This window comes from Amblyomma maculatum, chromosome 4 (genome assembly GCF_055883805.1).
Source record: "Amblyomma maculatum isolate TAMU_Amacu chromosome 4, ASM5588380v1, whole genome shotgun sequence".
NCBI lineage: Eukaryota > Metazoa > Arthropoda > Arachnida > Ixodida > Ixodidae > Amblyomma > Amblyomma maculatum.
Window position 1 is genome coordinate 162,420,492 of NC_139347.1, and position 24,421 is coordinate 162,444,912.

General features: G+C 43.7%; 1 protein-coding gene across 1 annotated transcript in view; it reads right to left on the reverse strand.

The window, feature by feature from the left end:
* LOC146193385 (MAM and LDL-receptor class A domain-containing protein 1-like) overlaps positions 1–22,595 on the reverse strand; it is a 131,061-nt gene extending 108,466 nt beyond the window's left edge. Inside the window, exons 1-6 of the mRNA XM_084600535.1 lie at positions 22,499–22,595; positions 21,462–21,578; positions 15,606–15,745; positions 13,593–13,703; positions 12,498–12,714; positions 2,918–3,082 (exon numbers count right to left, since the gene is read on the reverse strand). Coding sequence (XP_084456661.1) covers positions 2,918–3,082; positions 12,498–12,714; positions 13,593–13,703; positions 15,606–15,745; positions 21,462–21,578; positions 22,499–22,595 — 847 coding nt within the window. The remainder of the gene's footprint in view (positions 1–2,917; positions 3,083–12,497; positions 12,715–13,592; positions 13,704–15,605; positions 15,746–21,461; positions 21,579–22,498) is intronic.
* Between the last annotated feature and the right edge of the window lie 1,826 nt (positions 22,596–24,421).

Genomic DNA, 24,421 nt, shown 5'->3' on the forward strand with positions numbered 1-24,421 from the left:
TTCAAACGCGTCAATTCTTCGGCGGTCAGCCTTTTTCACAGTCCAACTCTCGCATCCATACATCACAACTGGACAGATCATAGCACGAGTTATACGAATCTTGGTTGGCAGACTAATTACTTCAGCTGTTCATAAATGCCCAGCTAAACTCATTTAGCTGGTTGGTGACTTCAGCTTTCCGCAGATAGATCACTTTTCTCATCATCGTGCCACGCCTCAACAGAGCTTATCAACACTATGTTAGACTTTAATTTCTTTCAGGTGATTATTCAACCCACTCGCGGTTCAAACATTTTAGATTTAGCCTTCTGCAATGCGCCTCAAACAGTTAACGAAGTCATACTACTAGACGGTTTTAGTGGTCATAAGCTCATTCATCTACAACTTAATGTCTCATTAGGATTTCAAGGTCTTGCATCTAGGAAAATTCGCGATTACAAAAGAGCCAATTATAATGATATGAATATTGCACTTAACGATTTTTTTTGTTCAAACTTTCTTGTCCTCATTTGCGGAAAGGTCTATCGAACAGAACTGGGTGCTTTATAAGAATATGATGTTTAATCTAGTTTGCAAATATGTTCCCTTGGTTTCTATCTCAAATGATAAAACAAATCCATGGTTCAGTAGATCTCTTCGTCGTTATCGAAACAAAAAAAGCATTTGTACAGAAAGGCTAAATTGGTATCTACACCGGAGGCTTGGAAAAAGTACAGCGATTGTCTGAAATCTTAATGCTCGGCCCTTCGGGCCTCAAATAAGAAATATTTTTCCCGTGACCTACCCGCCCTCCTAAAATCCAACCCTAAAAAGTTTTGGCGTGTGATATCTTCTGACAGTACTACCAACCAATTTCCATTATGTAACGATAATCACGTACCGCTTTCGGAGATTAAAGTCCCCAAGCATTTAACAAATATTTTGCATCAGTGTTCACAAGGGAAGATCATTCCAACACACCCATTGTTCCCGATCATGATTATCAATATAATGCCCCTGTTACCGTTACTGCTGAAGGAATCGCTCATCTCACTGCAAATCTTAAGGTGTCTTCAACTGCTGGTGTTGACAACATTAATTCTAAAATATAAAAAAAAACACTATATCGATCTCCAGCGAAATTCTTTGCCTCATCTATCAGCAATCTTTATCATTCGGTTTGCTTCCTACTGATTGGAAAATTGCTAAGATCGTTCCAGTGTTCAAAAGTGGAAATAGAAATTCACCGGAAAACTACCACCCCATTTCACTAACGTGCATTTGCTGTAAACTACTCGAGCACGTTATCGCTTCTCACATTTGCTGCAACCTGGAACTAAATTCTTTCTTTTTTCCTAATTATCATGGCTTCCGGAAAGGTATTTCTTGTGACACTCAACTACTAGAATTCACAACTGATTTGCATTTCAACATGGACGCTAACTTACAAACTGACTGTATCTTTTTAGATTTTGCTAAAGCCTTCGACCGCGTTGCTCTTTCCGGTTTGTTCTCAAAATTGTCTTCTCTGTGCATAGATTCTTTAACACTGTCATGGCTTCGTAACTTCCTTTCCTTTCGCCAGCAGTTCACTACAGTTAATAGTTTCACCTCCCCACTATGTGATGTAACATCTGGTGTACCTCAAGGTAGTGTTCTTGGCCCTTTATTGTTTCTAATATACAACAACGACCTGCCCATTGACATATCTTCTTCCACACGGCTCTTTGCTGAAGACTGCATCATTTACCGCTCAATTAATTCTATAGATGATCACCTTGCTCTCCAAACTGACCTGAACCTCATTTAGAATTGGTGTAATAAATGGCAAATGATGCTCAACTAAATGCATGGTTATCACTTTCACTCACAAGCGTACTAATTCTAATTTCTCGTACACCATTGACGATACTCTAGTGTATCGGGCATCATCTTATAAGTATTTAGATATTCACCTCACGAATAATCTTTCATGGACCCCACATATGCAATCCATTTGTGCCAAAGCTTCAAGATGACTTGGGTACCTCTGCCGGAACTTGCGAAATGCCGTAATAATGTGAGCAAAGTGGCTTACTTGGCAATTGGGCGTCCTCATTTAGAAGTTTCTTCACCTACGTGGCCCCCATATCAAAAGTACCTAATCAACTTGCTTGAATCTGTGCAAATTAGAGCCGCTCGTTTTATCACTTCAAAGTTCAGTCCTCATTTCAGTAAACTACTATCAAACACGATACCTCCCTGGAATCTTTAGAAATTCGTCACTCCATCGCTCTTTTATGCTTACTTCGCAAAAATCGTCACAGCACCAGGCTATCTCCCTTGCCCATCAAAGAACCTACACGCATTTCCCACCGCCTACATAGCCAGTGCAGTATTAAACGCATACACGGTAGAACCCAAGCCTTCAATTCATCTGCCCTTCCACGTGGCATTGTTCTTTGGAACGATCTTCCCGACAGTATCGCATCCATCTGTAATCACAGATCATTCGATGACCAGCTGCACAAACATTTTCCGCATTAAGTTTCTGTCATTTTATAGTATTTACTGTCGTATAAGTTCTTTTTCTCATCGTTACTAATATATTATGGTTTGATTTCTTGTACTGTTTCATCCATTTGATTTTTTGTTATGCCTTCTGCTTATTCTTTAGATCTGTAGTGAACACAAGCGATGCAAACTTTCCACTTGTTATGTACCCTTTACTAAACTGTTGCTCGCGGTGATGTATGTCTTGTCATTATATTTACCCTGTATAATCTTAATCGTTTTTACTCTGCCTTGTACTGCGCGTTGTACTGTTCCTATTGTACTTCGCAATTTCGCCCCCCTTACTGAATGCCCTTCTGGTCCCTGTAAGGTATTTTGAATAAATAAATAAATGTAATTAAGCCTCGTCCTGAACGAATGGCTTATTAAAGATGCTTCGACTCACCTGGTCCATTCCTGAAGTATTCAAACGAAATGGTGGTTTTATTGTCGGTAACATGGAACAGAGGACTCAGCAGCCCCACCGTCTTGCTGCTTTGAGATTCCCTCTTGGTACCGTTGTTCGCTTTCCCCGTGGTTAGATCGAGGTAGGCGAACGAAGATGGGCTGCCTGCGTATTGCGAATAAAAGAACTATGAAGTTTTGCCAGCAGAACAGCTAGCAATTTAGAACGTGTTGCTTAAAATGGCGCAAAGATGATTATACATGTAGGAACACACCTAAGGCAGTGGCTCTGTTTCTCTGTTTTCCTCAACCTACTCAGCCAGTATTTTTAGAGTCAGCGGTTAATGTGCTCAAGGACATGCGCGATAATCTGCCGAACGTGCAGATCTTAGCAATGCAGGTACAAACGCGCAGTTCCTTTTCATAGCAACGTATCCGTGTGCACAAACTTGCAGAGATTTCAGAAAAAAATGGTGTAACCTCTGGGGCTATTTATGACGGTAAACAATTTCACTGATTTATGTTCTTCTTTGTTTTATCTGTTATCAGAAATCACAAGGAATAATTGTCGTCACCGATATCAGAGAGAACCTGAAATTTCGTTTTCTTTTCTTCACTGCTTCTAATCTGGTTACTGATATACAATTTGAAAGGCTGAGATGTCAGAAATAGATTGCCATTTTCAAGTACGAGAGGAGCACTACCGAAATGATTTTTACCCGTGCGCCCACCCGCAGCAGTTGAGCACGCTGCGGCAAAGGAAGTTGGTTATTTGAACTCTGCGGACGTCGAGCGTCAAAACTCGGCGGATTACTTTACCTGAGTTGTAGTGGTGGCTGAAAAGGAAGCTGCGCAGAACAATAGCAATGAGTGTGTTACAAAAAAAAATTGCTGGCGTATACGTTATTTACTAATGCGAAATTTGAGCGCAACTTACCAGCTATTTCAGCTTTTCAATAGACTGAGGCAAAGAATTCGAGCAAGACATATATGTACAATTACAGACAAGTTTTAAAGAGGCAAGTTGCAGTGGCAAAAGACGGCAGATGTAGGTTTCGGATCGGGCCGTGCCCATATCCAGATCCGCCGCCACCGATCCGGCGCTCTGATTACCGCCGCACAGGGGTGGCATTATAGGAGGAGCGAAAATAGCAATTAAAAACGCGATGACAGGGTCGTTCGACATGTTGCCGTTTTATACATCTGTGAATAATATACAGGTTCGTGATGAATATAAACAGCGCGAACACGAAGACAAAGGACAAGATACAAGAAAGCCACTGTACAAGCGCTGCCTTTGTCCTTTGTCTTCGTGTTCGCGCTGTTTATAATCATAATGAATGAGTACCAACTCGCCCAACAAAGTATCTTGAGAGGTTCGTGATTCTACTCACGAAGTTTCAGTGCCTAGCGCACGGCACATATTCGAGAAAAAAAAAAAAACGTGATAGAAATCGGAATCGAGAAGCTCCTCCAACCAAGACCGACCGCCATTTTGAAATGCTTGTGGGATGTTAGAAGAGAATACGCGGCGGAGCGTCGTCTTCAATGCAGGCTGTAATATCAAAGGACACATCTCGTTGTTTGTTTTTTTTGTGGTCGATCGATAAATGATCGTCCCCCATGCAGAAGTGATTCATGAAGACGTTACCGCACGAAAGCGATATAGAGTAGGGCAGGTTTTCTTCAACGTTAGGCGCACGGTCACTGTCCGTGGACTGCATGGTTAGGTTCGTTAGCTTATCGACACAATGATCTGTCGCATTACACAAGCAGATATACTTTATATGTACCCTCTTCTGATCAGTAATGACCTTAGCCGGCCCGTTCTGCCACGAGTAGGCCCAGCTCGAGTATGCGGGATTCTGGCCTAGAATTTCGGCAAACACGGAGCGCGCATTCGCAAGGTTTATCAGTTGCATATGGCCATAGAGTGTAACTCTGCTAGTAGTGACCCTAAATCGACGACTACTTACATCAGAAAGTACGCGCACATTGATCGGCAAGCGTCGATGTGACCCTGTCGTACGAGTGCAGCAGGCAAGACCGGGTCACGCCTTCCCCTGCCTGCGCCGCGGGTTCCGGCGCAGGTACGGAAATTGTAGCATCCACGGCGCTTCTTGCAGCGCGGTTGCAATTTGTAAACAAGTAAAGGTTCAACCTTTGCGAAAAGCGTTTGGTATCGCTAGCTCAGCTTGTATTTCATGCCGTGTGAACGAGAGGTATACATCTAGTCATTAGAAAATTTATGTAAACACACAGGCTAGGGCAGGGGCTCGCGCAGTCGTAATCCGCGAATCGGCGCGCGGGGGTTTAGGGAAAGCACAATAAACACTAAATGGTGCATGTTTGCGTTGAAGCACTCACAAGTAAATTGTTGGACGAGCACTAGAAAAACGCAAGTAGGGGTCCGGCAGTCGGTCGTAGCCGAGCGCGCGGCTGCGGGGGAGGCCAGTCAGAGACGGAAATGCATTCGGATCACGTTGGGTTTTGCGATCACGGGACGGAAGCGGCGGCGGCGGCGGCAGCACATGCTTTCGTGCGCTAGCCATGGCCATACTGAACACAGTTTTGCAAAAATGCTTTACCAACCGAAAATAATTAAGGTTGAATAACACGCGCATATAACAGTAAGTCTAGAGGTACCACTTCGTACAAACGTTTCCTCTGCTACTCTAATATGGAGTTTTAGGATAGGGGAAACCAAGGCTTGGGGCCCCCAAGAATATAGCGTGCCGCGACGCAACGTTCGAGCCTAACGGCCAGGTTTAAAATAGGGGTTTTCCCGACGCAGCGGAGCAGGGCTTGCGTTCGTCGATTGCAGCGCCCTGAGGGTAAACTGTGAAAAGCATTCAAATATATAAAAACCAACAACGCTATTTTATTAAACAGTAATTGCTGTCATTGTACAAAACTATCTTAAATATACCAGTTATATAATCTGTTTTCTTCAGACAAGACGAAATCGGCCAAACTTAACCAATCGAGGCTGAGCCGGGAAACCTCATATGAACCTTCCACGCTTTCCGGCACCTGGTTCCCATGCATGGCAACCAAACGATGAGAACTCGCTAAGCCTAGCAGCTCGTTAACTCCGGAAGCAACCAGCCAATATGGGGCGTTTTATCGCTTAAATTTGGTGGTGCGGGCATCATGAGACATAGCAAAAGCTTCGTTGGCCTTTCATTTGCCGTGAACGCCTGACACCATGGAGCGGTAACGACGAATGTGTGCTGAGGCGAGCGGCCGCCGCTTGGCCGGACGCCGCCATCTTTCCCGACCCTATCAGGGTCCACGCTATTTCGCCGAGATAGGGTGACCATCGTCCGCTGACCCACAAACCCAAGGCACGCTTGGGCTCTGCGCATGCGCACTCGCGGCCTGCTAGTAACCGATAGAGTCCCCCTATTCTAAAACTCCCCAATGTCGCAAGGTATGCTCTCGCGTCACGTGAGCTTGTTTGGGATTTCCTCTCAGGTTTTCGAGCAGACGATCGACAGGCATTAGCTCAGCAATCAGCAACACAACGCTAACCCATCCCCTTTTCGCCGCGCACTCGGCGGTAGGAAACGTTGGACATGTGCAGTTATATATGCGGGAGCGCTTGTTGCTTAACTAAAATTTTGGTTGGGGCTAGTTGGTGCATTATTCCTAAGGTAAATTGAAGCGCAAAGAAACACGGTCCCCAAAGAAGAGGCAAACACAAGAACAGCGCCTGTCCTTCTGTCTGCTCTTCTTTGTGGACCGTGTTTCGTGTGCGTTTCAATTTACTTTAGGAAGCTTGTTGCTTAAGAAGCTAACTTGCATAACGTGCTTCTTATAGTATGCTTAAGTAATACAGCATGAGCCCATCGATTTCGGCCTCCCTGACAATCTATAGATGAAGCTCAAAACAAGTCCGAGGGTAACTAAAGCCACATAGTGAAGGCTTTTCAAAGAAAAATAATTTGTGAATAAAATATTTTTGTTGCAAAAAAAAAAAAACACTCAGTCACCAGCGTCCACAGCGTGTATGCAAGAGTGCAGGCGACACCGCGGATAGCAGACGGCACGGAGATGATATCTCGTTGTGACGTCAGCGGCCAATGATTGCTAGTACAGGAAGCTGATTTCGCTATTAATACTACAAAATTACCTGCACTCACCTATGGGCTGAAACGTGGGGGCTAACCAAGAGAGTTCTACTTAAGTTAAGGACAACCCAGAGGGCTATGGAACGAAAAATGGTAGGGGTAACATTAAGAGATAGGAAGCGTGCAGTGTGGGTCAGCGAAATAACTCAACTTACCGACATTCTAGTGTAAATTAAGAAGAAATAATGGGCATGGGCAGGACATGTAGGGCGAAGAGAGGATAACCGATGGTCGCTCATGGTAACAAACTGGATATCAAGAGAAGGAAAGCGTAGCGGGGGGTGGCAGAAAGTTAGGTGGGCGGATGAGGTTAAGAAGTTCACAGGGGTCAAGTTGATGCAGCTAGCACAGAACAGGGTTAATTGGAGAAATATGGGAGAGGCCTTCGTCCTGTAACGGGTATAGTCAGGCTGATGATGATGATGACTACAAAATTCGTTTTAAAACTGTCTACTGCACTCAATGAGCTCAAATGTCGAAGATTTATCATTTAACATGTGTGGAGTGAAATGCAGTAATCCATTTATGTTCATTTGTTAGCTGTCATGACTCATTTAAGTTATCGAGAGGTCTCGGGATAGCAGCGACTGATTGATGCCGCTGACGCCGCTGGCGGGCCAAGTCAACGTGGATCTGCATTTCGGCTTGGGATGCACGCACCGGGATCCGCTGATGCCGAGCCGACGCTTTGGCATCCGCAGAAGACCGTCGCCGCCACGCAGGAAGAGGGGGGGGGAGGTTACACGCAGTCGCGAACGGTAGCGGCAGGAGCGCGCGCAGCAACCCGAGAACACAGACTAGAACACGGAGGCAGGGGAGGGGGGGAGAGGTATAAGCAGCGGCGAACGGTGATGGTAGAAGCGCGCGCTGCCACGGCTGCAGAGCTGGTTACGAGGGACAACGGCGATGACGACGCGAAACGCAGGAGCAGGCGCCAAATAGCTGCGCTCTAAAATAACGTTGACAAATAGAGACATTTTCTGTTATCTTCGTACCGACAAGACCGACGGCCAATATGAAAGCCATAACCAGGCAACGGTGACCCAAGTTTTTGATCAACTGGCTCCGAGTGAAGTGGAAGCGATCAGAATCACTCCGTGGAAGAACGTCCTGACCGGTTATGTGATGTGCAAGGCAACAGCGGACAGACTGAAAGGAACTGCTGTGCTAGGCCCGTTCCTTTCTTGCGCATAAAAAAAAAAAAATACCGCACGTGTAATTACAGATGTCGACCCTGAGGTAACGGACAACGATCTCAAAATGCTGATAAAATCTACCGCGGTGATGGTCGACAGTAATTGATTTGGCTGCTTCAAGTGCATTTTTTACAACTAAATCTCTCCCAACCAGCGTTAAATTCGGCTACGTGAGGCATCCAGTCCGGGTGTTTTTTCGGCGACCTGGATATGTACGCGCCATTTCTTTAAGATCTATCCTGTCGTCAATGCGGCAGTGCACACCAGCATGTCTCGTGCAAGACAGTGGCTGTCGAGTCGGCGCACTCGTGTGCCCATGAAGCTAGCTAAGGAATGCCCTAAATTGCGAAAAGATACTCATTTTCAAGAAGATAGGGAAAACAATTCAGCTCAGCAAGAAGTAGCTGCATCTATTCCTGAACAAAAGCGTTGCTAAAATAAAGCAGAGAGAGTCAATTCACAAACGGTTTTAATAAACGTTAACTACTTACAAAGGAGCTAAAATTGGCACTGAAACAGGCGAAGAAAACGTTCTTTTATTCCCTTCAGAATAGAGCCTGTCAGAATTCGAAAGAATAGTGCAAGTGCATAGCAACAACAGAACGATAACGTATCTATTTACAGCTTCTGGACACTAAAATTAAAACAAGTTTTGCTGGTTAGAATGCTCAGTGTTTCAGGAAATATTTGGCCTTATTATTTTCCAACCAAGTGAAAACAAGTGGTAGTGCAGTCACGCCTGTCGCGCTTCCAGCGTCATTCAGTTAAACTTTTGTTTAACTTGAAAGGCATAGCCATACTACTGAATAGGTTGAGCGCTGCTAGAGCTCCCGCCCCGATGGTTTGCCAAATCGATCTCTTCGGTAACGCTCACGTTCTATACTTTCTATCTTATTTTTGAAAAATTATTGGCTACTAGTTCGATCTCTTCTTTATAATCGGAAGATCGATTCAGTGGTTCTCATATATAAATCTGGCCTTGAAAATAAACGATCAAACTATCGTCCTATTTCACTTTTCTTCGTTGCCTGCAAACTTATAGAACATGTCAATTTACTAGCGCGCTGTATATAACAGAAAATGGAGATCGAATGATAGAGCCCCGTTACAGATAACGAGCACGAACTTTCAGTTCTTTATTTGTTTTCCTGCTCAGCCTATATATGTACCAAAAAAAAACAAATGCACAAAAAGTAAGACACGTGTTTCTTACTATTTGTGCAATTGTTTTGGTAACGCGCAATAATATGAAAAACCGACTAACCACCTTTGCAGCATTACTTAGTGAACATATTGTGAGACAGGAAGAAGCACCTGCAGGTTCACCTTTCTCTTGCAAAGTCAGCCAAAGCAGCAGCTATCAACTAGACACACGTCATTCACACTTCGTCTCACTCACTCAGGATCAGAAGACCGAAGATGATGAACATGTACAGATAAAGATGGCGTTCACTCACAGTGCTTACAATATTTTGCACTTAGGTATCATAAAGATCATGCTCAAATTTTGATACATGCCTATGAGCATGGATTCTGGCAAGAATTGCGTTCGTCACTCAGCTGAACGAATTCGGCCATGGCAATGCCACAGATTTAGATAACACCAGAACTGTAAACTGCAATTTTTTTTAGATTTTTGAACTGTTCTCGACGGAGTTCCACTTGATTTGCTAATACAAAAACTATACTTCCATAACACTGTGCATACCTGGGCTGTAGAGAATCTGCGTTTGAGACGGTGTGTAATTGTGCCTTCAGTTGAATCTGGTCAACGTGAGGTGATGTCAGGCGTCCCCGAGGGTCGGATTTCAGGACCGTTATTTTTTCACTATAGAATGATGAAATGACTTATTTTTCAGACTTAATAGAGCTGTTTCAACGCCTCGGAGGTTCTCAACAACTGGGCATCTGATTCCAGCCTGCGCAAACTTATATAATGTAATACTGTCCACAATGTACCTCAAGAGGACCTTGAAACGATCCATGGCTGGTGCGAAAAGCAAAAACAAAACTCAACCTTGATAACACCATATGAGTAACGTTTACGAGTAAGCATATAAATCTAGCACTCACATATACTATAATTAATAAATGCCTTAAAACAGTCCCAGAGAACAAGTATTCAGACGTCTACGTCACGTTATCCCTCTGCTAACATCGCTATAGAATATGCAGCTGGAAAGGGTTCCGAAACAATAGGGGTCCTTTATCGAAATGAGCATTCCTTTCCGCAAGTCACCGGATAACTATACAAGAAACGCGTGCTCAGTATGGTGGAATATGAGCTCGCGGTTTAGTTTCCGCTTGCAGTAACTGGTAAATAAAAACATGAGAAAGTACAATCATTGGAGGCTCCGTATGAACTTGGGAATACATTCAGAAGTCGTGACTTCAATGCAGCAATAGCTGAAAGGTTCTCAGCTTGGGAATTATTACAATACCGCAGAACTAAGGTAGAGCTGGCACTATGTTGGCATTCCACACGAGACATATATTTTCGAACCACAATATGTATCCGAACGAATTGGCCATGACCAAAAAGAACGTGACTATAAATGCACGACGGAACCATACAACTCGTTTTTTTCCAAAACGTATCCTTCAGCGGAACCCTTTATCGGAAGCAATTATAGATACACCGGAAACAGTGCTTTCGGGGGCTGTCTGCGCGAATCTAAGGGAGGTATAACAAGACGTAAGCCGCGTACGTGAGACGGGGACGAAGGTTTTATATCACCTTTTCAGCGCCTTATGAGCGATGTACAGTGGTTAATGTACAGTCATGAGCAAAAGTGGTATACAACATTCAGCCAGTGACAGAGCCCGAGAAAACTGCATAGAAGTGCCACATAGCAACAGCTTAACGGACTGCGACATCGGCACATGTATGTGGATAAAATGGGGCACTGGTGTTACTGTCTCGATCTTAGATAGCTGTTGCTAGATAAAATCGGGGTGCAGTTTTCTAGAGCTCCGCCACTGGCTGAGTGTTGCATACCACTTTTGCTCACGACTGTACAGCCTTTCTCGCAAGTTTAGAGTCCAGGGGGTCTACTTCTGATTCATACTATGTGGCTCGTAAAGCATTCCTAGGTTAGAGACGTGCTAAAGGCAAGAAGATTTTTCGTCCTACTCTCTTCAATGACCAGTACTTTTATGATTGTTAAAGAAGTCATAATATACGGCTCAAAACTTTTAACAAGCCCAGAAGCCAAAACCTAGCTGATGATGGAGGTCGGAAAAACTGTTTTGAAACGCGATCTAAAGATAGTGCCAGGGATAACGTCAATGACACATACATGTCAATAAAAGGAGGCACAGCCAGGATTGTGTCGCTCGCAAATAACTATTACTAGATGGCTTTTCAGTGCAGTTGTCCTAATCCCCGCCATTGGCTAAGCGCTGTATACCGCTTTTGCTCATGTCTGTACAAATCTGCTAAAGAAGGACAGCCATACATTTATAATGATTGGTGGCTGGCACATATATGCGAGCAAGACTATCATGGACTAATGGAAAAGCGACATGTATATAAAAACGCAGGGAAGGTTTTATAGGTATTCTAAAGCTTTCTCGACAAACCCGCGAGATGCCTCTGAATCGCATGATCGCATCAATTACTTTAGCGGACTAAACGCCTGCTAAACATTTCCTTTGTGTATTAGCATTACCGGAGCGAATACAAACAGGAAAAGCGTTCGTATATGTGTTCACTTATGGAATGTTACAAAAAGGTGTTACAATAAAAATGAAGACATATACAGAAGCGTGAATAGCACAGTACACAGGAAGCTGCTATTACGCTATTGTGTGTTGCATTTCAGGCCTTGTTTCTGTGTTAGCACGCTTTGAACGTGCAATACACACTAACAAATATTCTGCTTAGCTTCATGAAAATGTGTCATTTAAGCGATCAGTACTAGCCGTATGAATGTTCCTACTCCGGTTCCTAGGCGCTCCTTCGTAGTCGCTGTTATCAGAAGCGAAAATTTGGCGTCCTCCTGCTGCCGTTTCCCTTCTATTTTTTCAGTCATGTCGCTTAGGCGCCTCACTGTGGCAAATTTGCAGTATGTGTTGTCTCGAACAGCTACACACTTCACCAGGTGTTACACCGACAAAAGATCCCTCTGTGCATCATTTGAGGTCGCCACTAATTCGTATTGTTTGGAGAAGATATTGCCGCTAGCTAAAAGTGTAACTCCAGTGAGAATGTCGTACAATTCATTAGAAAAAAAGACAGTGACTGGCATACCCTGTGAGATCGGCCAATCTGGTTGCATGTGAGATGTCTCAAGTCGGCCCGATCCGACCAGCCATCGAAAGTCTCCTTGGAATTTGTTCACGTAGCCGCAGAGGTCGTCTGTGAAACGACATTCCGCAGAATGTACGCAAGGCTCATGCCGTAAAACGATGTCGTCCAGGCTGACAGAAAGATTGGGATTCTTCACAAATTTCGCACGAAACACCACCTGAGAAAGAAAGAAACGGGCTATAATTATTACATAAGATGAGATTCTAATGAAATAAATTTATTTAGAGCCCATAAAATTAAATTAACTCTGTCTGTTCCGCCCGTTTTAATTGTTTTCAGAGAGCGCAGTAGCCAGCCTGTTCCCCGTTAAAAAGCTGCAGTAGTAATTCAGAACCGTCTGCGATAATTTTCATTAACATTGTATCTCAGAAATTAAGCAATGTTATTAGCGATTAGAGGGCACTTTTAGAGATATCCCATTATACTTGCCTATAATGAGCAGCGAGGATGCATTAAATACTGCTCTAGTCAAAGAGATAGACCTAGCGGACGGCCATGTATGAACAGTTGACAAGCCGGTGATTACAGGATAGCCATAGCTTGCAGATCTCCAGAAAAACGGCATCTATTTAGAACTGCTGAGTCCTAAACTGAAGTACGTCTTTTTAGACTTTGGCCGGCTGTTTTTTACACGTTTTTAATCCTTTAGCCCCATCCTTTTTCCACTTCTTAGCTAGGCTCCTAATGAGCATCTCACGCTATGTGATGGGAATCTTCTGGGAGGTAGAAACTATACCCCGTTCCTCCCGCATGATTTTAAGGTACCTGGCCACGCACACCACCGCTGTCTAAGGGAGGACAGCCTCGACGCCCCAACATTGGCCGGACCAGGGCACCTTGTTTTGTTCCTCTTATTAATGTACGCATCCCACAGTCTCGCAAGAGGTGATAAAAAATTGGGCTTTTGTAGCGCTCAGTCTCGTGTAGCCAAAGTAGGCACAGGCAAAAACGCATTTTTTGCAAGAGTTCTAAAGGTAGTCTATATTATCACAGCAGCGAAGAATTTTACCACAACGATTGTTCGGCGGAACTCACTTTGAAGTTCTTCTCTTGAACTATTTGTGTTCGCGCCAGCATCCATTCAGGCCCCGGATAAGAGGGTTTTTTCCACACAACTTCACTTCTTCCGTTAGCCAGTACTTCTACCTGTGATAGAAATAATGAACAGTGTTAAAAACGTTAACTATAAAATAAGATTCGGGACCTTTTTAGGCCAAGCTTCTGACAAAACTTCACTTGCCAGAACTTCAACTTGTGACAAAAGTGGTGAACTCTGTCAAAAATCAAACTACAAAATGCGATGCGAGAATCATTCGGGGCAGGTAAGCCAGCTTCCAGCACTGTGCTCACCGTTTGGTCAGACCACCTATCAGTAATCATATTGTTTCGTTCAAAAATAAATTTGCTTCAGAAAACTTGTGGGTGAAACTGGCAAAGAAATGAATAGTTAATTTTACTGATTCAAGTCTCCTGCAAAGCGAAGTCAACTAGACTGGTAAGTAGGCGATTCATATATGTTACTTCCATCAGTTCTGCTAAACAATAGAGGTGTGTTTACTGTCGCGGCATAACTTTCCATATATACCCATATACAGAGAAAAATTTATGTCTGTAAATGTTTTGTAGCTTCGAGGAAGCCCTACGGCACCAGAACACTGCAGATTTTTAAAAATGTCTTCACTAATAGAAGAATTCCATTAGATTATTCACTGGCTTCTTACCAGCAATCAATACGCCGTTAGAAAAGCGTTTCTTCTAAAAGCGAGCCTCGAATGAACTTAGGAGAAGCTGTTTATTTTAATATTAAACCGAAAGAAACTTTTCAAGATTGCTATTGTTCGAACAATGTTTATTAGGCCTTTGGAAAAGTCGTCTTTTCACTTTTTTGGACAACTAAAAGGCTTGCGCAACTCGCAGCCAGCAAGTTGCTCTTCCCACCTATTCATGCGAATGCTGAAATGAGATGGCTTTGATTTGTTTTGAAAGACAAATGCTTATCAAGCCACTAAAATATCGACGTTGCTGCTTAGGTTATTCAAGAGGCACACTTTTAAGAAGAACATGAATACTTTCCTGTATCCATTCCACCTATCACTTGAATGTTCGCGAGCTGTAACATTGGTGCATTCAGCTGCTGATTCGGAATCTGGAAGAGAATACTTGTTTGAAGCGAAAAATAGTGAGTGTTTACAGAGTGACACGAACGGCCGGCCACCTGAAGATTAGTGGCTGTTTTTGCTGGAGTTTTGCAGCTTAGGGATAAAAAGAGTAATTTTTTAGAGTTCCACACCCCCTTAGTAGAAACAGCATAAGTCCTCTCGACAGAATGACGAATCGAATACATAATACTATCAAGGCACGAGAGCCGCCAGACGGGCATGTGACGTGCCGTAGCAGAGCCTTCTATATTCTTTTAGAGAACCCAAAAAGAAAAAAATAAGCATAACACCAGCGCCAGCGCTAATACAAGGCGCCACCGCAGATATGCCACCAAGTAAGATTGGGGTCACTAATTCGTGTGTGTACTTCTGTAGAGTCAGTTGTTGGGCTAGTTGGTATTCTTGATTTAAATACATAGTTTTCAGTGCAAAGGCACGCAGTCAAAGGAAATAATTTTATTTTTTCATTCAATAATGTAATGGTCAAAAAGACATCATGCTTGATGCGCATACTGTGGAACGTTCCTCGAGGTTTTAAAATAGGCTACCTTTGTTGTTCTAGCCATGATAATCCCTATTATTAGCATCTGCTAAAGTTACGTGAATAGTTAGGAGCATTTCTCGATCTTCATCTTTTTCTTTGATAATGTACACTTTCTATGCTACCCTGGAAGCCGTAAAGCAACTCGACGCAATCTGCTGCGGGTTTGAAATTCTTAAAGCGCCTAAATGAAACCGCCTCGAAACTAGAAATATTTTCCTCAAGTTTTTTTTCTTCATTTCCGCGCTGCTTGTGCATACCCGCGTTACGAACAGTAATAAATTTCCATCAGCAAAAAAAAAAAAAGCAGTTACGAGTAGATTGTATCCTATTCCTAGGCTCACTGACCTGCAGCTTAGAACCTCTTTTTCCTGTAGACCAGTACCAGAACTCCAGGCACCTTGGCTCACTTCGTCCATGCCACTCCGGGCTCGTCAACTCAGAGCCAGCAAGTGGAGTAGAACCTTGCGTAGCTGTCATAACGTAAACTGCAATGACAACGCGCGAAAACATTTCCTTGAGGCTACCTAGCCATACGCTCGCCATGTTTTATATCGGAATGATTCGAGCCCATTGCGGATGCGCGCCTTCCGCAGGTGAGTTCTGTCTATCCATGGCTCTAGAACCCAGGCGACCAAAGGTCTGACAAATTTATTAATAGGTAACAAAGTTCATCAGGTGAACCTGTATGCTTGTATACAGGAGCGGAAAGTTTTCGTGGCTTTAAGAAAGAAAAAGTCAAACAACATTGGTTTGTATCTTCCGATGTGTGCTGCGCTGCAACGGCTGCGACAGCTGCACTACATTTCACTGACCAGTGAGGCCTCGGTAGGCTTAGATAGAACATTGCATTGGCTATCGTCGACGTCAAAAGAAGACCAGGCCGTGTTTCAGCATGAGCTCTACTGTTCTATTCCCCGTGTCATCCAAGCGTGTTGCATAGGGCTCTCTTCGATCGATTGTCATCGGCCAAGACTAACCAGCAGCACGTACCTACCTGCCCGTTATATTATGGATTAATTTTAATGTCTCGAACGTGTAACCAAATTCCGGCTTATTCACTGCTAGATCAACCAAACATAGTGCCCCCCCCCCCCCCCCCCCTCCGCTAGTGACACTCTCCAGCTGCCAGCGCTAGCTGAAGCGGACGTGCCATCGGTTTGCTTCCGAGTTTAAGGCACTGTAGAGGAAGAGTGTTTTACTACTTAATGTGTGTCAGTATTTGAGAAGACAATTCGTAAGTAGAATTGGCAAATGTGTAGGAAAGCTAGCGCGGACTGTAGGAAAACAAGGGTTGCAGAAACCTTTTTTGAATTCGCTCACGTCGTTTGGTACTCGTTTTTATTTGTAGGTTTGAACTCATCTTGATTTTTCATTCTTCCACACTTTTCAGCCCTGCGCGCACTCCGTGTAGTGATAGAGGCTTCATAAATATCACTGAGGTGACCCGGGCTGCACTGGCAAGTGAAGTGAAGTTGCTAGGTTAGCATCGTCCAAGTCGACACAGATGCACACATGCTGGTGTGAGCTGCCTTAAGGAAAGAGACGCGACCTGATTCGCTATGTCATCCTGTCTTGAGAATACATATTACAAACAGCATAGTGCGGCCCAGCCATTTTGCCACTGACTGTGATGCACATAAACTCTGGCAACATAAATCCGGGGCTGCTCCGGACTATCCACTAAAAATGGGACCGATCCTATATTCTCGCCGCATAGGAAAGCTTTGTGTAAAAGTAGCTAGCGCGATTACTTGAAAAAAGACACAGAAGAGGCTCTTACAGCGATTGAATTTGTCTCCTTTTGTACGTCGGTTGCCTCATTTCTTTTCTGTTCTATCTCTTTGTCCAGGTATTTGCGCTGCTTTCTTTTATAATATACCGAACCAAGTATCCTGGCAATATGCAGTTTTTATTGGAAATCTGTCTGTTTACGTATACCGCCCCAAGTAAAGTCAATTCTCCGAACTCACTATGCGGCGAGTCTTTCTGCTAGTCAATGCCAGTGAATTGCTTAGTGTGATGCTATGCTGATGACTCTAATAGAGCGTACAAAGAAGACTAACATTCCCTAAAACAGAGGGAACCATATGAGAAGTTTTTCTGTTTACAATATCCCTGGTGACAAATTTCTACTGCATTATTTTTCTAATAGTGCCAGGAGTATTAACCACTCACAAAATTTCAGAACTTTGCATTAAATTGAACTGCAACGTAGAATTCATCATTTGCAAATACATTGCAATTACCATCGTATGCGCACGGACATGCCTTCGCAAGGAGTTATGCGGGGATGATTTATTTATTGTTGTAATTATTGAGCGGGGATTTAAACTTTTGCAAAACAAAATTTGCGGTTCACATTCCGAACAGGTGGCGGGTAGCAATCTGTTTTGAGGGAAATATTTTCCAATATACACCACAGTCATGAGCAGTTTGCATCTTAAGAAAACATCCAAAAGTGTAGGAGGAAATTACACAATTAAGCGCGTGTCGATTTCATTGTATTTTACGGCGCTTCACAGAAACAACGGACTTCTGCAGAAGAGTGCTGTAGCGCTGAGCCGAACAGCACGTTTTCCCAGACTAACACGGCGCATACATACCTAAATTCCTCAATTGATATTTCTGATAGCATTAAAGTTTAACTCGATATACTTTTTCAAATGTTTTTGTAGTTCTGTAATTGTGGTGCTGGCGAAGACTCTTGAGAGTTCCTTGGACTGCCAGAAGATCGAATCAGTCGATATTGTCGACCATAAACCCTGACTGCTCATTGGAGGGTCAAATTCTAAAGTTAAAGCTCAGCTACTTCGGTCATCTGATGAGAAGAGAGGAGTCGCTGGAGAAAGATTTGATGTTGGGAAAGGTTGAGGGTTGCCGGAGAAGGGGTAGGCAGCGAACGCGATGGTTAGATGGCATCCTCGAGGCACTGCAGATGAAGTTATGTGATGTTAGGAAGATAGTGAGAGACCGGAAAGCGTGGCGTGACATGGTCCATAGGGTCACGAAGAGTCGGACACGACTGAACGACTGAACTGAACTGAAGCAAAATGCACTCGCTGCTTTTATTACCGACAAGCAGCAGTCTTCAAGCCGAGTAGCTAGAAATATATATTGCGTTTAACTTCAGAAACAATGTCGGCTCTGTGGGAGGCCGTAGTGGCCGACTACAGTAGGATTGATCATTTCGGGTTGCTGCACGAGGTAGTGCCTTGGCACATTACACGACGCCTTGTATTTCACCTTTATCAAAGTGCACCCATCGCTACGAGGATTAAACCCGGTTTCTCAAACTGCTCATCAGCATGGAACCCGCGTTCGACGCAGCACGGATGTGCCTTTGTGTTCTCTTCAAATTTCGCCGTCTTTCTTTGAGCCAGAGTAGGCCGTTCTAGCTTATATTGACCATTGAGCCATTCTCGACATGTTCATAGCATTTTACATTATTGTGGACGGAAGGTTAAATGACGAAACATATACCTCTCAAATCTGGATAGTGAAATTTGGCTTTTTAAACCAGTGTATAGATACTGCAGTTGCACGTGTGGCTTATGTAGATCCTCTCCCAGAGCCAGTGGCACCACCAAAAGCAGGTTGTATTATTAGGTATTTTATTGTTTCATTTATTTATACATGGAATAACGAATACAACGTCCCGGAAGGGCGCAGAAAAAAAAACTTTCATGGACACAGTTTTGAAAGACCGCATAATTCTCTACACAGTGTGTTTTACAGGGACAACTGAATTCCAGTACAACTACTGCCATTTTATTCCGACAACATGCGCTATTGTCTTTTGCGTTGCAGACGTGCAAATTTAAGGGGTGCAGATAGGGTCCACGAGGCGCCATCGTTTAGGAGGTTATGATCTAGATAAATGTTTTTGTTGGACGCCTCATTAAAAAAAAGGGGGGGGGGGGCATCGTGTAGCTTATGCGGCCCGTAGGGACAATTCCACTTCATGTCCAAAACTTTTTATCAGCACTAACTGTTAAACAGAGTGTGGCATAGAGACCTGTAATGATAGCAGGTGCATAAATTCTGGTTTCGGCCTCACTGATGACCTATAAAAGCAGTGAATATCTGCACACGCACTCTTGCGTATTTTACACATTTCGATGTTACACGTTTCGTTGACGTCGGGGAAATGTTAACCCCCTATATTTATTTGTCGAATATGAATCGAGGAGCATGCTGTAAAGAACGGGGAAGCCTTAAAGCGGTAAAGAAGAAATTGGGCATAGGCAAAAACCAGATGTATGCGATAAGGGACAAGGCGGGCAACGTCATCACTAATATGGACAAGATAGTCAAAGTAGCCGAGGGGTTCTATACAGATCTCTACAGTAGCCAAAGTAGTCAGGACCGCAATGAGATTGGCGGCAGGGAAAAACAGTCAGACGTTCCACCAGTGACGAAGGACGAGGTCAAGAAAGCACTAGAAACTATGAAAAGGGGGAAATCAGCTGGAGAGGATCAGATAACTACAGATTTGCTAAAAGACGGGGGGGATATCGTGCTAGAAAAACTGGCCACCCTGTATACGCAGTGCCTGGTGTCATCGACGATACCGAAAGCATGGAAGAATGCAAACATTATCCTCATTCACAAGAAAGGGGACTCTAAGGACCTTAAAAATTACAGACCAATCAGCTTACTGTCTGTTACGTATAAGGTATTTACTAAGGTAATCGCTAATAGAATCAGGACAACCTTAGACTGCAATCAAGCAAAGGATCAAGCAGGGTTTCGGAAACGGTACTCTACTATCGATCATATCCATACCATCAATGAGGTGATAGAAAAATGCTCGGAATTTAACCAGCCCTTATACATAGCATTCATTGATTACGAAAAAGCATTTGACTCAGTTGAAACCTCGGCGGTGATGCAGGCATTGCGAAATCAGGGGGTAGACGAGGCGTACGTGAAAGTGCTGGAAGATATATATAGTGGCTGCACAGCAACCATAGTTCTACATAAAGAAAGCAACAAAATTCCCATTAAGAAAGGTGTTAGGCAAGGAGACACAATCTCCCCAGTACTATTCACAGCTTGTTTAGAGGAAGTATTCAGAGACTTGGAATGGGAGCAGTTAGGTATAAGGGTAGATGGAGAATACCTCAGTAATCTGCAATTTGCTGATGACATTGCCTTGCTAAGCAAATCGGGGGATGAACTGCAAATAATGATTGATGACCTAGACAGAAAATTGGAAAGGTAGGCTTGAAAATCAATATGCAGAAGACTAAGGTAGTGTTCAACAGCCTCGGGAAGGAACAGCAGTTTACATTAGGTAGCGAAATACTGGAAGTAGTAGGCGAAGATGTCTACTTAGGACAGGTATTAACCGCAGATCCGGACCATGAAAAGGAAATAAGAAGAATAAGATTGGGATGGAGCGCATTTGGCAAGCACTCGCAGATTATGACTAGCAGCTTACCGGTATCGCTCAAGAGGAAAGTATACAACAGTTGCATCTTGCCTGTACTCACCTATGGGGCTGAAACGTGGAGGCTAACCAAGAGAGTTCTACTTAACTTGAGGACAACCCAGATGGCTATGGAAGGAAAAATGGTAGGGGTAACATTAAGAGATAGAAAGCGTGCAGAGTGGGTCAAAGAAATAACTCAAGTTAACGACATTCTAGTGGAAATTAAGAAGAAGAAATGGGCATGGGCAGGACATGTAGTGCGAAGAGAGGATAACCGATGGTCGCTGAGGGTAACAAACTGGATTCCAAGGGAAGGAAAGCGTATCAGGGGGCGGCAGAACGTTAGGTGGGCGGATGAGATTAAAAAGTTCGCAGGGGTCAAGTGGATGCAGCTAGCACAGAGCCGGGTTAAGTGGAGAAATATGGGAGAGGCCTTCGCCCTGCAGTGGGTATAATCAGGCTGATGATGATGATGATGACCCGAGGTAAAGTTTTGGCGAACGAGGAAATAAAATACGAGCAATACAAGAATAGTAGTCATTTAGTAACGAAAAAGAACACTAAAAACTTCTCATATTGAAATGTCTCTCTCGCGATTATTCTGTCCATATTCGCCTCTCGCTTCAAGGCAGAAATTCAAGTAACACAATATTGCACATAAAGAGGATATTCTAGTTTTTCTTGCCACAAATTCACGGACTGTGTCAAGGTGAAAATAAACCCACTCATGCTCCTCGCGGTTAGAAATCAAATTATCTCTGGTTCACCTGAGTTGACTGGTCCCGACAGCCCATCTACGGACGCAGAGGCTTTTGGTTTTTGTTGCCACAGCCAGCCCTTCTCTGCCGTCCAGGTACATGTGCCGAACTCAAAATCGCAGTACCCTACGGAAATCAGAACGACACACATTTAAGCGTGTTGAGGCGTTTAATGTGCTTCAATCAGTAGTAATCAGGACTTCTCGCAGAACGATTTTTGAACTTGCTAGAGAGCACATAGTGGATGAATAATGAAGGGAGTAATTGCTATATGAGGAAATTCTTCCTCCTGCACTGAGATCCATACTTTTGCGCCATATAAGAAGGTAAACTAACTTCCAAAAAAGGTTTGTCGGCTGTATCGCAGAAGACTTTGCGACCTACGACGGATTGTGCAACGAACGCACAAGTTTAGCAAACGGCGTCATGAAGTAGCCTCCGCCAAAGCTCATGGAGGTACTGCTTTTGGGGACGCTGAAATGTAAATCTGTGTATGCCGTCTCAAAATATGTCAACACAAAATCGAGTCGCAAATGATGGTGGACACATAGTCATCTTTTGCTATTGAGAATGCGGAGTGCACAGTTAGGCCAGGCTCAGAAGACAGGAAGCTAAAGGAAGTCGAAATTTGCACTAGATTTAGTCGAATTTCATTCCCTCCATACATCTTTTTCCTCAAGTTGTCCTTCTGATAGTTGTTCAAGGCCTAATTAGAGTACTTGAACATTACACATTATAACTCAGTGTTCATTACCGCGCATATAATTTCAGTCACACTGGCGTTTGCAGAGATGACGAATAGCAATATTTCTACGCACGCAGCTACAATCACAAATCAGCGGTACAACATCACGTGTGCCCAGTGCCTTCACAACTGCAACAGCTGTAACAATCCCAAATACTCTCTTAGAATAAATAAATTCCTCATTAATATATTTCTGAGATGTTGTGAGTAGAAGTAGCCTGCATTCTTGATAGTGTGCTAGCTGGGCTTCACAAGAGAAAAAAAATGTACATGTTCTACATCTTCTAGGAAGCAGGCTCACCTTCACCGTCCGTCAAGACGTCGCAGGGGCCGGGCGTAAACTTGAGAGGGCCAAAAGCCACGAGAGGGAATTTTCCCGGAGATGGCACATATGCCATGACAAAGGTAAGCTGTACCATGAAAGGAATACGCAGGGCATATAATAATAATTGGTTCACAGGAAGGGAAAGGCGCAGTATTTGTCACACTTGCTATGTGGACACCTGAACCGTGTCGTAAGGGAAGGGATGAAGGTGGGAGTGAAAGTGGAAAGAGAGAAAGGGGAGCCGTAGTGGAGGGCTACGGAGTAATTTCGACCAACTGGGGAACTTTAACGTGCGCTGACATCGCACAGTACACGGACGCCACTTCGTTTGACCTCCATCGAAACGCAGCCGCCGTGGTCGGGTCCGAACCCGGGAACTCCGGACAGTAGTCGGGCGTCTTACCACTGCACCACCCCGGCTTTTTTTTTATTGCCTGACTTCGGCACAATACACAAAACCACTTACAGGGCACAATGAGCATGCATTAATACAACAATCAGCCAGGTGGGTTGTGGCGTCGTCATGCTAAAATTCTCTTAGAGTCACTAATGGCTCCAATCTTCCGAGCCACGCGGGAGCTTCAGGAGCAAGTTTCTGAATTTCAATATATCTATTCGTGCTTTCCCGAAAATAGATCCGTGCTGGCCGTGCGTCAGGATCGCAATGGTATCCTGCCATTCTCGAGCGCCAAATACATTGGAGGGCCATTAGCATAATAAGGTCAAATGGCACCCCATCCTCATTCTCTACTGGCAAGTACCTAATACCTTGCGAGTCTAATGGAAATTCCTTTTTTAAAGTCCTGTGTAAAATATCCCAAAAGCATACCCCTTTCAAACAATGTAGGAAAACGTGGTCTATAGTTTCTGGCTGTTTACAAATTAAATAATGCGAACCCCAAGATAAAAATAAATTTTTCCCTTTCCAAGAACTTCTTTACTGGCAGTGTTTCCGTGTGTAACTTAAAGAAAAATGTTTTTGCATTTGACGGCACCTGCATCGCCTCCACCCGCTTAAGTACGTCGTGTCCTGGTCCTCCACTGTATAAGGCCCTGTACATTGGTATGGGAAGAACTAAGTCACACAAATCCTTGTACAGCTTCTTCTTGCTAACACAAGATAAATATTCATAAGAAAATCGGACAGACAGGAATCGCACACTAGCGACAACTTCTCTAAAATAACCGAAAATGCGTCCCGATACACTTTCGATCGAGACAGCAAAGTCCGGCAGTGCATTTCCGAGCCTTAATTGGCACACAGTACGCAAGAATGGATCTCTTTCACAGGGCACAACTTCTGAATCCGGTTGTTTCATACTACACCATAACGCCATGCTATTTCTACACATCCTATCAGCCAACGACGGGAAAATAATGCAAATGAGGCTTTCCTCTGATTGAATATGTCGAGTGTATTTGGCTACCTGGCCTTTTAAATTCACAGCGATTATCTAACGGCTGAAACTATACTTTAGGATGATAGCTAAATAATGTGTGTACCTAAATAAGGCATAGTTACTACATAAAGGGTGAGACAAAACAATTAACGTCCTCCAGATACCGATTAGTGCCATTTCTGGAACGTACAATTATTTTATGCAGAATGGACATGTTTTTATATATTCACAATATGCCCAACGTCACATCAACATTATCAGAACCCTATCGTTTGCTAGATACACTACTTTTGGCATGTATAATACTAAAACGTAGGTAGCTTAAGGGTGGGATGCTGAAGAAATTCCCCTATGAACTTTGCAAGGAAATTACATTCGGCAAAGATCTAATTGCTGACGGCACTCAAGAGCAATATTTAGTCCTTAGTGGCAAAGGACTTTACCTGCTCTGAAATCGCACTTTAATGTGAACTTTTGAATTAGGTTTAGCGCAGAAATT